At 36.0% G+C, this 15,973-nt stretch overlaps 2 protein-coding genes across 2 annotated transcripts; one reads left to right on the top strand and one right to left on the bottom strand.

The window, feature by feature from the left end:
- Positions 1-1,461: 1,461 nt before the first annotated feature.
- Positions 1,462-3,375, top strand: LOC120004116 (peroxidase N1-like). The gene is made up of 3 exons (XM_038853365.1): positions 1,462-1,954; positions 2,271-2,433; positions 2,840-3,375. Exons 1-3 carry the CDS (start codon positions 1,559-1,561, stop codon positions 3,244-3,246), a joined length of 966 nt encoding a protein of 321 aa, XP_038709293.1. The 5' UTR covers positions 1,462-1,558; the 3' UTR covers positions 3,247-3,375.
- Positions 3,376-4,570: 1,195 nt separating this feature from the next.
- Positions 4,571-9,802, bottom strand: LOC120003982. The gene is made up of 2 exons (XM_038853164.1): positions 9,469-9,802; positions 4,571-7,084 (listed from the first exon to the last, which is right to left on the bottom strand). Exon 2 carries the CDS (start codon positions 6,743-6,745, stop codon positions 4,808-4,810), a length of 1,938 nt encoding a protein of 645 aa, XP_038709092.1. The 5' UTR covers positions 6,746-7,084; positions 9,469-9,802; the 3' UTR covers positions 4,571-4,807.
- Between the last annotated feature and the right edge of the window lie 6,171 nt (positions 9,803-15,973).

Raw genomic sequence — 15,973 nt, 5'->3', positions numbered from 1 at the left:
ATTAATTACTAATAATCAAGCAAGCTTTTAGCTTTACTCCACGAATTAATCAATTAAACAATTCATAAAAAAAAATAACAAAAAAGTATCCGCACAATTTATATAAAAACTAAATTTTGGGACAAACATTCGACTTTTTTTTTGTTTTTGACAAACATTCAACTGGTCCTACGTAACATATAATAAGTTAATTATGCACTGTATAGAACCAAAGTCAAAAGTACATAACATTTGACTTGTAAACCCAATATGTTTTGTTTTGGCTTTAGATATGTATTGCTGCCTTTAGAGTCATACGCGTTTCCATGACCATACAATCTATAACTTACTGTAATCTATTATATCTTTTGGATTTGCAATCCTTAATTCTGACCACATCCATTTTTTAGTTATTGAGAGATTATGGAGGTAGGTTTAGAGGGTAGAGTAAGAACAATCACACGTAAATGTAGTTAAATACATCGAAAATCATTAAGATTCCAGCAATACATGTCCCAAAAATGTCACAGTTCATGTGTGGCATTCATTTATTGGATCTGATTTTTCAATAAGCCCTGATCATGATGTCATCACATCTAATAAGTGAATGTCACACACGCACTCGAATGATTTGGGACATGTATTGTTGGGATCCCTATTGAAACTGTACCCTCAAGGTCAAGGATCGATATATGGTCAAGTTAGTTGGGACTTATGGATGCTCATATTTTTTTTTGTCTCAACTATATCAAATGTTGAGATGAACGCATACGATTTCATATGGATCATGTGAGACCCACGATTTCACAAGCATCATGTATTAGAATTTCCAACCCAATACACATCAGCAATATTATTCGATTCTCGTGGATACATCGGGTTCGCACGACTTTGCCTTCCTAGGAGGTCACCCATCCCAATAGTGCTCTCACAGAAGCACGCTTAACTGCGGAGTTACTATGAGATGTTCTCCTATAATAAAACGCGTTGTTGATGGATAAGAACTGAAATTATCTCTATATATTAACATCATGTGCGTCCATCTCAATATTTGGGATAACTGTGACAAAAAACACTGGGATACTTGATATTTCCAATTATAAAAAGGTGAACTAATGTTCCTTCATACATGTGATTCATTCTCTAGTGATATTATCAATCATATGAAGTAATATTCCAAACTCCAGATCACGACATATCTAGTAATCTAGATACTTGTCAACGGCGGTGGTGAGGAAAAGTGATGCTTTAGTGGTTGGGAACTTGGGATTGACTATGACTTTTCCCTTGTAATATATATCCATATCCATGCAATGCATCTAGCACGTCAACACATGCATATACATATTTATTGCATGCCAACTCATGAATTTCCAGTAAACTTTGAATTTTACATCACTAGCTCTTAATTTATGCGCGTAGCCACCTTTGCTTACTTGTTCTCATCTTCTCCTTCTATAAATACCATCACAATCCATTTCATAATAAATCCACACACAGAAAACTTACATAGCAAATTCATACACACAAGATTAATTTTCTCTAATATTCTTGCCCACCTAGCTAGCTACATTACAATATGAAAACATTCAATATTTGTGTAGGGTTTCTTCTTCTTCTTGGCATTGTAGTCACAGTGGTGCAAGGTCAAGGTGGTACTAGAGTTGGCTTCTATTCGGCAACATGTCCTCGTGTGGAGGCGGTTGTGCGAGCAACAGTTCAAGCTCATTTCCGGTCCGATCCTACGATTGCTCCCGGATTGCTTAGAATGCATTTCCATGACTGCTTTGTCCAAGGTTGTGATGGTTCCATACTCATCAATGGGCCTGGCACTGAGAGAACCGCGCTAGCAAACGTTTTGCTTAGAGGATATGAAGTCGTTGAGGACGCCAAGGCTCAGCTTGAGAGAGATTGCCCTGGTGTTGTCTCTTGTGCTGATATCCTCGCCCTTGCGGCCCGCGATTCTGTTGTTTTGGTAAGCATAATAAATACTTATTCAGTGATGATAGGGATCCTAACAATTGATATCCCAACTATCTTAGCTACTGAGTTGTACGTACCTGATTTTATATGCATCACATGATCATATATGTGGAGCTCACAAATTCATTAGGATTTTATGCAGCCAGCTCAACGGCTAGGATAACAAGGATACCATTTATTGAGTTATTTATCATTTTCGATATTATAGCTTCCATGGTCACTTGTGAGTGTCAACTCAGAATGCTAGTTTCAAATTTTCATAAGCAAAACAATACTGACTAAAGAATTTTGTGATTCTGTTTATGTAGACAAGAGGACAAAGCTGGCAAGTTCCGACAGGACGCAGAGATGGCAGGGTTTCATTGGTATCTGATGCTGCCAATTTGCCAGGCTTCACTGACTCCGTGGACGTGCAGAAGCAAAAGTTTTCTGCACTCGGTCTCAACACTCAAGATCTCGTTGTTCTTGTTGGTAAGTACAAATATATATATGATTGGAAGTATGAGAGTGAGGATGCAAACTATAACACCTGACTCGTGTAAATTTGGTGGTGCTGGGCGAACTATTGAGTGGCGAAAGGGTTAAGTCTCTTGTCCCATGTCACCCAGGGAAAGATGTGAAATATAATATATAATACGCAAAACTTCCTAATTAGTAACAAACGATTTTCTTAATCTCAAACTAGTATGGACTAGTATTGGGTTTGGGAACACAAGACCGTGCGGGTCAATATGGACTAGCTCAAAGCGGACATAGTGTTACTAGTGCGCGCGGAGGGATGGGCTATTACACTAACAAAAGCTTTTGGACTTTGTAATACAAAATGTGAGACACATGATTTAACTTATATGCAATTTTCTTTGTTTTCTTTGAATAGGTGGACATTCCATAGGTACTTCAGCATGCCAGTTCTTCAGATACAGACTCTTCAACTTCACCACGACCGGGAATGGAGCCGATCCATCGATCGACCCCCTGTTCGTGTCCCAACTACAAACACTTTGCCCTCAGAACGGCGATGGAAACAGGCGCATAGCACTAGACACCGGCAGCCCTAACAACTTTGATGGTTCATTCTTCAATAATCTGCAGGGGGGCCGTGGAATTCTGGAGTCGGATCAGAAGTTATGGAGTGATGCTACCACAAGACCTTTTGTTCAACGATTCTCGGCCGCTATAAACTTCAATTTGGAGTTTGGAAGAGCCATGGTTAAGATGGGTAATATTGGTGTTAAGACTGGAAATAATGGTGAAATTCGCAGAGTATGTTCTGCTATTAATTGATCAAACATCATATCATGTTATATTAATCCTCTCACATTGATGTAATTGTACGACTAGCTTGTGCTTTTCTTGTTGAATAATTGAATAGTGATGACCAAAGTGGTTATATATTGGCAAGATTAAGTCAAAGCAATTTGTCTGTGTCATAATTTGTGGGCCCCATAGGGAAACCCATATCATATATACAAGCCCAAACTTGTCAACCCAAGCGATGTGGGATAACACTCCTCTGCACGTGTAAAGTGGAAGTGACATTCAACAGCTCAACACGTGAAGGATAGTGCGCCCCATCTAGACCTTGGACATGCTCTGATATCATGTGATAATTTGTGGGCCCCATATTCTCCCTTGCAAACCAGCTTACAAGGGGAATGAAACTCACATCATATATACAAGCCCAAGCTTGTCAACCCAAGCGAGGAGGGCTAACAGTCCCTATCTGCAATTTTGGATTTAATTTTGTAACCTGCATCAATCAAGTTATGCAAAGTCATACGCGTTTCCATGACCGTATCTATTGCTGTATAATGCAAGATTAGGATCGTCTCTTTGTCACTTTATTCCTTGAAAAGGAAACACTTTCTTTGAAATTACTAACCTTAATCCAACCTGATAAAAAAGACATATATATATATATATATAATATGGCTTCTCAGATGCGGGATCCTGCACTTATTTAAACACTTTATTTAAAGTACGGAATCCATCTAACACCATTCACGTGCGAACCTTATCACCTGTGGGGGTCACACTTACACCAAATGAATGATATTAGATGGACCCCTCACTTTAAATAAAGTAAGGGATCCCTCACTTGACAATTATATACCCAAAAAATATGCAGAATGCAGTTGCTGTGTTGAAGAAGACCGAGTAGTTTCCTGCAGAGCAGATGGGAAGGTTCTTCAAAAGACCATTATTCTAGCAGAACTTCAGTGAATACTGGCAACCTGCTCCCTGAAGTTGGACCGTAAAGAAAATAGTCATTATAGGCGTCAACATCTTCCCTTGATGGGATTTGTCTGAACAAGAAGGCAACCAAACCTCAATGCCATCGTCTTGGGATGACCAGTACTTGAGGCTGCTGGTTGTAGTGGTGGAAAGGATATTGTATTCTTCAGGCCTGAAGTTGACTGAGCGGCCGGCCAGGGATCTTGCTGAATTGCTCAGTTTCGGTGGTGAGCGGGAAGCTGCGAAGGGGTATTCAGGATGGTCTGTAGCAAATGCTGTTTGCAATACCTGTGGGGGTATGATATAAACTGATGGCGGTTCATTGCCACATTTTGGCCTTTACAGGCTCACATGAAGCTTACGCAATTGCAAGTTTTCCAAGAATTGTCTTCACCAAGTCTTTATTGACCGCAAATCCAAAAACTAGAAGAATAATATCCACATAAAAATAAAATACACCCCTTGCTAATTAGATACACAAGCTTAAGTTATATATGCTGACACTAAACAAGTACCAAACCTTTATACACAATTTCATCACCCATGAATCGCCCCACTACCCGAAACTAAATTTATATACAAGCTGATAAATTGGAATTGTAATTCAAATTCAAATTCTGTCCATTGCATTCTTCAAATTCCCACCAAATAATGACATGAGGCCACCACCATGGACCCTCCCCTCGGGAATTGTATAGTCGAAGTTGTTTGCCCCGCCACTGCCACCAACACCAGTGCCATAGCGTCTTCTAACTTCTTCTTGCTTCTCAGTGCTCAAGAAACCGGGATAAGATGACGATTTCATCGATAGAGGAACCAATACCTGTGGGGGTATGAGATGTTGTCTTTTTGCTGGTGTTTCCTGCGAATCAATGCAGTCGGAGGCAACGCTGACTCCAGAAGAAGAATTATTGTTATCAATGCTACTTCTTGTAGTTGAAGCACCAGACATGAGACCGTGGAAAAGTCCGGGACCAATCAAACCGCCTTTGTTCTCCCTCTCCTGAAGCATGCTGCTGTGTGCTGCACATAGACCACTCTTACCCCTGGCAAATTTCTCACATTTTCCCCCTCCCCAGGAGCATCGCTTTCCCCCACCATGGGCCTTGCAAAAGTCAGTGCTACCTTGGGCACTCTTCCCACAGTTCTCAAACTTGCAGCGCTTCCCGCCACCATGCCTAACACAACGATCAGTGCGACCACGTGCACTCTTTGTGCAACCAGTCACAACGCACCTCTTTCCACCACCATGGGCGACACAGAAATTTGTTCCTCCATGAACACTTTTTGGACAAATCCCACCACCATCAAAGAGGCAACGTTTCCCCCCACCATGTCCCTTGCACAACGGAGTGCTCCCTTCAGCACCTTTGGTGCATCCAGCAAAAATGCAACGCTTTCCACCACCATGAGCTTTGCAGAACATGGTACTACCCTGAGCACCCTTTGTACATCTAAGGAACTGACAACGCCGCCCTCCACCATGGGATATGCACAAGCCCGCCTGCCCTTCAGCACTGCGGGTGCAGCCTTCTACTTTGCACCTCTTCCCCCCACCATGTTTAATGCAAAGCCCTGACTTCCCTCGTGCAGCCTTTATGCAGCCTCCTGTAAACCCACATCGCCTGCCACCACCATGTGCTATGCAAAAATCTGTTTTCCCCTCTGCACTTTTAGTGCATCCCAAGTGCTCACACCTCCTTCCTCCACCATGGGCCTTACAAAATGCAGTTCGGCTCTCAGCACCCTTGTTACATCCTGGTTTTAGGCATCTATGTCCGCCCCCATGCCCAATACAGAGACCAGTTGCTCCTCTTGCCCCCTTTGTACAACCAGCAAACTTGCATTTCTTTTGATTGCTCATTCTGCATTCTGAGGATGTCTCTGTTGTTGCTTGCTCAGAGATGGTGCCGACTGAGAAATCTGTGGTAGCAGATGGTTCATGGCTCAACTGTGACTGATAGTATCGGGACTTGGAGCCAAACTCTACAATTTCTTGTGTTTGTGAAGAAACTTTCCCACTTTCCATTCTTGGAGCCAAGAGAAGTGATGGCATATAGCCACCAGATTTCTTGGCTGAAGTAGACCCTTCATCAACAACAGGAATAAGAAGTCTATTATCATTTGCAGAAGCTTTGTTCCAAAGAGGTAAACTAATACTATCAGTTTCTGTCAAAAGTGAACAATCAAGCCCATTTGTAGCTTCCTTAGTTGCTCCAGGTAGTCCAAGTTTTAGAGTTGAATCACCCTCAGTTGACAACCCCTGCCGAAACATAGTAGCCGATTCTTTATTCTTGCTAACCCCAATACTAAAGTAATCATCACCATTTGCACAAGGTGTTGGACCCAAACCAAGAACCAACTGACAGCTGTCATTAGAAGCATTAGAAAAATCAACCCGATGGTTGCTTTGGCTACTTCCAATTCTACCGGTATTTCCTCCATCATAGCTGAGGCAGTTCAAACATAGAGTGGTATCCCCAAAGTTTTCGTTCATTGTGATAACATTATGAGAAAACTGTACACCATTCTTGTTCAAATCCATCATCTGAAGCTGTCGACTACAATAATGAGAAACAAGTGGTCCCTAACGAGCAGCTTCTAGAACAAGCTACTGGCGAATATAAATATAAAAAACAAATGAACAGGTAGAAAATATTTAGATATGCTACTTCCCCCACTAACAAAGCCCGATGTGTCTGATCTGTCCATTTGATCAAACTTGGCGCCAGCAACAAGGTATCCAATTATGGGCCCCCTTAATACGCAGAATATCTAACAACATTTCTAGGATAAAATCCTTTAATGAGAACAATCAAAACTGACGCACAGAGGTACTTGGAACTTCTTACGCTCCTTGCCAAGGAATAACTCAGCTTCATTCACCCTGATGAAAATAATAATAATGATGATGATGACAATAATAATAATAATAATAACTAGTACTACTACTACTATTACTACTACAACAATATACAAAGAGTTTGAGACAATTAGTTGATAACTGATTAAAGTAAAACAAAAGGCAGTCCACACCATAGATACATATGACAATAGACTCGTGTTATGTACATTGCAGGTAATTTAGAGGAATATAAAGGGACCCAGATATATATCCTTAAAAATGAGTGCTAGATCTAACACCTTAGAAATCTGGGGGGCACAAAGAAAGCAGGGCACACAAAGGACACAAAAGGACAATGCTAATATAGATGGAGCTACCAAAATGGTTGAAAAATATGAGATAACAGAATTGGAATGAAAATGATATTTCATCACATTTGCAAGGTTATTATAGTAGTCAGAACCACAATCCAGCGTAAGACCCTAACATAACAGCGGACTAAAATGGCTGGAAAAAAAAAAGTAAATGCAGCCACCAATACATAAACAAAAAAAGAATAACAGTCACGATTCAAAATAAAACAGTAAATTCAATTTCAAAATTTCAAAACCAAGATTAACAATTAATTCAAGCCTTTTGCTAGTATTTTTCACACTCCAGACAGAAGCATCACATGGAAAGGCCCTTTTGAACTCTACACGTAACCATGAAACACTAACAATGAGGATGAAGTCCTCCAACTTAAAATGTGGGATAAGTTCAAACTTTGAGATATACAATTCCCAACAGCTGTTCCTCTGGAAGTCAACCACACTAGTGCAAAAACACGCCACCCAGAGAGAGAGAGAGAGAGATGAACCCCTGATAAAAGACTAAATTATGATGATATATCAAATGTGGACATATATTTGTCTAGGACATGCAAGAAATTCCAATTGGCCTCAACATATGATATGTACTTTGACCCAAACAGTTAGGATACAATTATGAGACACAAAGGAGAAGTTTGTGCAAGCATCTCATAAAATTCTTCTAATGGTAAGGGAAAACTCAGAAATTTTAAAAAGAAAAAAAGTGTTTGAATGAGGAATTTATATAGCAATCATATATGAGCATTCAATAAGGAAACATAAGAAACCGCGTGAACCACAATTCTACTAGACCATAACACCAGCTATCCTAGTTTTACAATTTTCCATTGAATCAATTCTTGCGATTCACCCCATAAGGCCACAACATCTCGAAATACATGCATACGAACAATGCAAATGAACAAGCTTTTATTTGTCAAATTCAAAATTCAAAGCACGCATAAAGGATGCCAAAGATGACTGATATATTTTCCTTTACAAGTAAACCACAGTAAAACCAGTGAAATCACAGATAAGTAGAAAAAGGAAGCCTTCTAAATCAATGTTTGGAAATTGGAAGACAAAAGATAGTCGGTGATTGGCAAACAACAAATAAAACAAGCTTCCTAATTCATATATCGTTCGAAATTCAAACTTCAAAAAAGAAACTGGGTATGAGTGTCCAAGGAAGTCATCACTACAAAATTTCTGCACCAAATGGTTTATCAATTATCATATTATTGCAACATAAGGTTCAACCTTAACCTGTATCTGTTCACATGCATGTGCATTCACATGTTCAAATGCATGTAGACTTTGAAGTTTGAACATATTTACACATACACGTTTGTAAAAGCATTAGTTAAATTTGCATGCAACGACTAATAAGTAGGTGAAGAAGGCAAGACAAATAGCATCAATACACTACACACTCCCTGAAAATAAATAACTGTGAGAAATAATAGATTTCATAGTAGAACTTAACAAACAACCTGAAACCAGATATACCACTGTTTAAGATCTACCCAAGACATCACAATTAAAATAAAAGGAAAAAATTACCCAAGAAATCAAAACCCTGATTACTCAGCCAGATGAAAAAGCCCTACAAGCAAATAAACATTGATGTTTACAGTTTACCAATCCAGAAAGAATATAAAGTCAACTTCTCCCAATCAATCTCCCAGCAGAAAACAAAAATTTATAAATTAAATGAATCTGCGCGAGAATCAGAGCCCCAAATCAGTGGTAGCTATTCAAAAGCACCAGAGAACTAGATTTACCGATAAAAATTAATAGCTGCCACCAACCTTCGATATACAACCTCACAAACAAATTACTGTGCCATCAAATTTGTAGCAAATTAGGATTGGAAAGTCAAAACCCTAACCCAAAACCATACAAAGAAAAAACACAGTTGAAAACTTGAAATACAAAATAAGCAGAAAAATTATCGAAGCAAACACAACAACTCCATATCATTCACTGATACCAATACAAAACCATACAAATGGTCATTTTGCACAAACAGGATTAACCCAAAAAAGAATGACAATAGAAGATTAGAAGATATACCGGGACAACAAAATCTATCGAAATTTTCGGGAAAACAGGCGGATCTGAGAAGCGGCTATAGAAAGCGTTGAAACCAATAGACACACCACCAAATGATGCAGACAGAGAGAATTAGCGAAAAAAAAAAACAAGCAGAGTACACCAGACCCTGTACAGACTGTCCCGACTCCACCAACTGCGAGAACGCAAGCCCCTTGTGCGCAAAAGCTGTTTACCAACCAGAGTACACCAGAAATACAGAGAGTGGTAGAAGTGTTTTTTTCTCTATAAAAACAGAGGATACGAAGGAAATTTTTTGCGAAATACCAAAAATAGCCTTGCGTTTGTCCGCGAAGAGAAACTGCCACGGCCTTGACAAGTCACAGGCACACCCCTGCTTTTGGACATTACCTACTTTTGACGATAGGGAGGGCACCTCAAATGACTAAACTATCCTTGCATAAACAGGGGTATTCCATTATTGGGATGGGCATTAATGTCATTTAATTTGATTGTCTCTATTGGGATTGACTCCCAATAGAAATAAGTGGCTGAGATGGAGTTGTCGCGTAGCGCCCGAATCCGCCAGCCACATCGAGTTCGTTGGAGACAAATAGATATTTTTAAACCGACAGAAGTGTAGCTGGCTTCAGCTCCAGCGCGCCCGCACTGGTGTTAATCGCTCATTATGGTAATTAAAGTCAACGTCAATAAGTCTCCCTTGACCGTATTTCCACTCAAAAATTGATTAATGCTGAGTTGCCACATTTTCACTGAAGCTTTTATATTTAACGGGTGGTGTTAAGGGATGCTTTAAGGACACTTATTAAGAATTGATTACAGTATATCATGATAAATGATGTGTGACAAAGACTTTCTTACCTATTTTTTAAAACTTAAAATACATATCGTTTTTAAGTTCCAATACTTTTTTTTCCGTTCTTTTTTTTTTTAAATATCATGGAGAAATATGTTCACGGTTGACATTTTTTTCATTTTTATTCAGTGATCTACGGACACTCATTAACATTTTCTTATAGCAATTACTTTTATCCTATACTCCTATTAATTAATGGTTGCCATCTTAAAAAGTTAATTAGCGATTAAAATCAATATTTGTTAAGAAAACTATCAATTGTTTAGGACTTTTTTGAGGGGTGGGTGTTTGTTGTCATTGTTGAATATATGAATGTATAGCTTGTGTATAGTTTCCTTTATGTGTTTTTTTTAGAGAAAAAGTATTCCCACCCCTTAATTTGGTTATCCCACCCCCTAATCATTGATTTTAATTTTTTATTATTATTTTATATATGATTTGATATTTAATTCTTTTAAATTGCGTGTGATTTGACATTTGATTCTCATTCAAGAAATTAGTTTTCCCACCCTCATCAATTAATTCAAGCAAACTTATTACATTACATCAATGTAGATTAGCTAGTACATCTAATGCATGATCATATCTATATCAAATCACTTAATCATAATAGGAGACATTGGGTAACCATATGTCAATGTCAATTGAACAAAGTGATTACCATCCTATTGTGATGGTAATACGTTCATGTTGAGATGGAGGTATAGAACGCAGAGGTAAAAATGTCAAGCACTATTCATAACTAAGAACGTGTAAAATCACATTGTACTTAGAAGCAATCAAGTGACTCATATCTGGCATTGACCCATATGCTGCAACTAATGTCATGGGGAAATGCAATCAAACAAAGATAGAAGACAGAGACAACCTTGAAAAGTAGCTCAATCGAACAAAGAAATGTAATCAAACAGACCGCAAAGGAAGTTGAGTGAAGATTTGGCCTTTTAAAGGTAGCAGCCAAATGCCATCATGATATACTACAGTATATCTCGTGATACTTTAGTCCAATTGCCATCATCACTGTTGATGGGATTCTCTAATGAATCAGATATAGAGATAGAAGACATAGGCAAATAAAAGACAGAGACAAATCAAATCAAGCTAACAAGCACGTGAAACATGTAAATTACCTTTTATTTACTTACATATATAAAATAATAATAATAATAAATTAAAATCAATTATTAGGGGGTGGGATAACCAATTTGGAGGGTGGGGATACCACTTCTTCTTTTTTATTATTATTATCACATTGTATAGCATTAGCTAGCTCTCTTTGTTTAGTATATATATAACTCAAGTGTGATGTGAACATACACTTGCACATATTCAAAAAACAAATATTTTTGGCTCTCTTGTTTGAAATTTTTTTCCCCAAAATAGCACTCTCTATATATTTAAATATCAAAATAGCACTCAGTCTTTTTTTCAAAAATAGTATTTGGTCTTTTTTTTTTTACTGAAATAACACTTGACGTTGTTCCGAACATCATCAGGCAATAGTGTCATTAACTTGTTTAGGTTGTGTGTGTTACTGATTTTTGTATGGCGGTTCATCAATCTATTGTTTTGTTTGAAGTAAGGAGATATGTTGCAAACTCAAACCATCATGTTTATTCCCCCTTTTTTATAAGCATCATATTTTTATTCTACTTTATGTTTATCCGCATATCTCCCTATTCATTTTGTGAAAAAAAAAAAACAAAAAAGGTTATCTTATGTTAAAATATTTTGCATTTTGAATTATTCTCGGCACATAAACGCGCTAAAGAAATTGACTTCGTGTACTACTATTACTTAAAATCAAAAGAATAAACATAAAGAAATAGAAGTTCAATTAGAATTCTTGAATATAAATATTAATACACCTCAAATAAAAAGAAAGTTATAAATTTTTTTTGAATAGAAGTTAAATATAATAATAGAATACTACCTTAAATATAATAAATAATACTTAAAATAAAATAATAACAATAATGTCGTTGTTGCCAAAAACGTCATTTGGCTATTTTTATTTTCAATGGGCTATTTTTATTTCAAAGTAACGACGTTCTTTGCAACAATATTATTGTAAAAAAAAAAAACACTAATGACATTGTACACAACAACATCAAATGCTATTTCGATAAAAAAAAATAAGGATGAGTATCCATATGACCCCTATACTTTAAAAAAATGTCAATGAAGCCCTATATTCTTTGTTTCGGATTAAACAAGTCATTCTATTTTGAATGTTGGTCTAAACAAACCCTTGTACTCTTTTATGTCATAACGGGTCTAACATGGTTGTTTAATATATGATATGTATTTTTTAAAAATAATTATTGACATGGTAGACACTTGGAACAAGGAAGCCCTTATATTTCAGTTAATGGACCAATTAAGTTATTATGATTTGAAAAGGTGGGTCAATTGAGCTTTTTCGTTGAACCACAAAAATTCGCTTCAGAAATCAATTATATCATCTAAGCAAACAAAATTAGGTTTACAAATACCAAAATTAGTAACAACCAATAGGTTCGGAAACACTGTCTAAATTCACAAAACAAAATCAATATCAAAAACGAATCTCTAATTCGAAACTTCAACCAAATTCATAATTGAATCAAAAACCTTAAAACGAATACAAAATCGAAACACTTAACCAAAACTCGTGTCTAAAATCTTAACCAAAACCCCCCAAATCAAACTAAAAATGAAAACCTAATAATAAAACTAAAACAACATCTCTGTATTCTCCCAAACATCATACCTTCAATTTTTTATTTAAGTGATTTGCATTTTTTTTTTGAGCCGTATCACATTTTATACCTAATTTTCTTTTTTGTCAAATCAAAGATATGTCATATTATAATCCATATCAGCTAAATTTTACGGAGCTTGTTTAATCCGAAACAAAGTATAACGATTTGATTGACTCTTTTTTTTTTTTTTAAAATTATAGGAGTCATCTCAGTATTTATCCCAAAAAATAAAGATCAAATACTACTTTAATATTTAAATTTAAATATGAAGAGTGCTATTTAAAAATAAAAAATAAAAAAAAAGCCTCCTCTTAGTTCCTTGAAGTGGGCGGCGACATATGGCGTCTTTTGATTGGTTGATATACATTCGATGAGATTCACGAAATCCGAGGGTGCGTTGGACACTGACGGTGCCTGCCTATAAATTGGTTTTTCAACCCGATGGGATTGGGGAAAGTCACTATGTGAACGTGCTTAGAGCATCCACAATGGGATGATTTTGAAGTGCTTGAGATGATACTTTCTTGATAAATTAAGCGCTAGATGTTCACAATGGGTACTTGAGATGATACTTTCTTGATAAGTTAAGCACTACATGCACACTTGTGATAAAAAATGACACTTGAAAAATTAGTTCATACTTGATCTTTGAAGTGTATGATAATTGATGAATAGTGAAGAGAGAGGTGATGAAAAAGGAAGAGAGATGTGATGAAAAGTAAGAGAGAGATGATGGAAAGAAAGAGAGAGAAGATAAAAAGAAAGAGAGAGGTGATGAAAAATAAGAGAGAGATGATGAAAAAGAAGAGAGAGAATAAAGAAAATGAATATAGAGTGTTGGAATGTATGGAGTGTTGATGAATAGTGTAGATTGTGGGACCCAATCACCCAATTAAATTGTGCCACCTAAGAGAAATGAGAAGAGAGAGAATATAATTTAGTGAAATTTGGAGTGTGTGCACAAGTAGCACCATTGTGGATGCTCTTATCCTATTATCACGACCTTCTCTTATATTTTTTTTAGTGTTTTTCTCCATGGATTACTCCTATAAAAATCAATTCCACATGATTGTTAATTATTTTTAAAATTTATATTTGAATATCAAAGAATAACTCAAAATTTAATAATCAATTCAAACTATTATTTTCTTCCTTACAAAAAAAAAACCCTATTATTTTCTTCAAAATTATTAACTATTATTTTCCATCAAAATCTACAACAAATACAATTTTATCCCGTTATAAAATTGTATTTGTTAACAGAGTTTTTATTTGACAACAGAATAAGTTGGGTTAGAGTCTCTAGCCCATGACCACAAGATTAACTCAACCATGAACCACCTAGAAGTGAATTACTAGATTGGAGATGTTGTCATTTCTGAAGTTTAATTATTTATGATGTGGACTCGAACCCAAAAGTAGAACATTAGTGCTAGGTAATCCATATAGTGTAACTCATGGGAGCCAAAGTCTCTTAAACGAAATTTTAAAACATTTAACTCTCAAAATACATGTTAGATTTTTTAAAAAATTACATATTCAGAATCAGTGCATACAACTTTTTATAACAAGATCTATTGTCGATGAGTTTTATCGGATAAATCTTAATTCCATTGTTTTTTTAAAATGGAATTTCTTAATTCCATTATTTTTTCAATGGAATTTCAAAAACAAAAAAATTCAGAACTAAAACAATAAATTCTAGACTGTGCTTTAAAAAACAGTAAAATCTATATTAAAACAATAAATTTTTGATAATAAATTTTGAGATAAAAGAGTTGATTGGGCTTCTATGAACTATCAAACTGATGGATTACATGTCATTTTTGTTAAGACAATGACCGGCATGAACGAGGTAGGGTTCCCCCATTTTGGCTTATGTAATAAAGATAAAACTAATCAAGTCTAGAGGTGCGTGTGTTCATGTCTATGCTTTGTTAGTGAATATTTTGTCCTGGGTGGTGTCCACCAATCATGTTTGATGTCATTGTTCTTTGACAAAATTGTCCTAACAATTTACTTCCATTTAATTAATTAATCATTCTAATCCATTGACTTCCATTGGCTTACTGGATTCCCAAGAGCCCACAATACAACCACTTTTAGTCTCAATAGTGTTAAGTAGTTCATATAGTGATAGTCATGAGAGTCAAAGTTTCTTAAACGAAATTTTAAAACGTTTTAACTCTCAAAATAGTGAAAATACATGTTAGATTTTAAAGAAAAATACATATTCAGAATCAGTGCATAAAACTCTTTTTAACCAGATCCATTGTCTATGAGTTTTATCAGGTAAATCTTAATTCCATTTGTTTTTTTAATGGAATTTCTTAATTCCATTGTTTTATTCAATGGAATTTCAAAAACAAATGAATTCAGAATTAAAACAATGAATTCTATACTGTACTTTAAAAACAATATAATTTATATTAAAATAATAAATTTTGGACAATGAATTTTGAGATAAAAGAATGAAAATAAAACTATTAATCAATGAAATAAACCTGTTGGACTCCCGTGGATTACCAAACTGATGGGCTACATGTCATTTTCGCTTAATAAAGTGGTTGGAGCATTATAATACAAGTAATGGTATTTAAATCTCCTAGAATTAGCATTCCCACTCCAAATCATTGAGTTCATTATTTTAACATTAATTTACATATAATTTGATATTTAATTCTTTGATTTGTGTTATTGAAATTAATGTATGTTACAAGTTGTTTTCTGTACGGAGTGACTCATTCGTTTGTAGCATCATACATGTATCTAAACCATTAAATCATAATATGAGACAAAATTGCAGAGGCTAGTGCTTGTGAGGAAGAAGATGAATGAGGGAGCACCGGATGCGGCTATTGAAAACACGTTGTAGCTACTTTCATCTCCATTAAATTAAACTGTT

The sequence above is a fragment of the Tripterygium wilfordii genome, chromosome 8 (assembly GCF_013401445.1).
Source record: "Tripterygium wilfordii isolate XIE 37 chromosome 8, ASM1340144v1, whole genome shotgun sequence".
Taxonomy (NCBI): Eukaryota; Viridiplantae; Streptophyta; class Magnoliopsida; order Celastrales; family Celastraceae; genus Tripterygium; species Tripterygium wilfordii.
The sequence above is the reverse complement of the archived record's forward strand: the minus strand, read 5'-3'. Positions and strand labels throughout refer to the sequence as shown.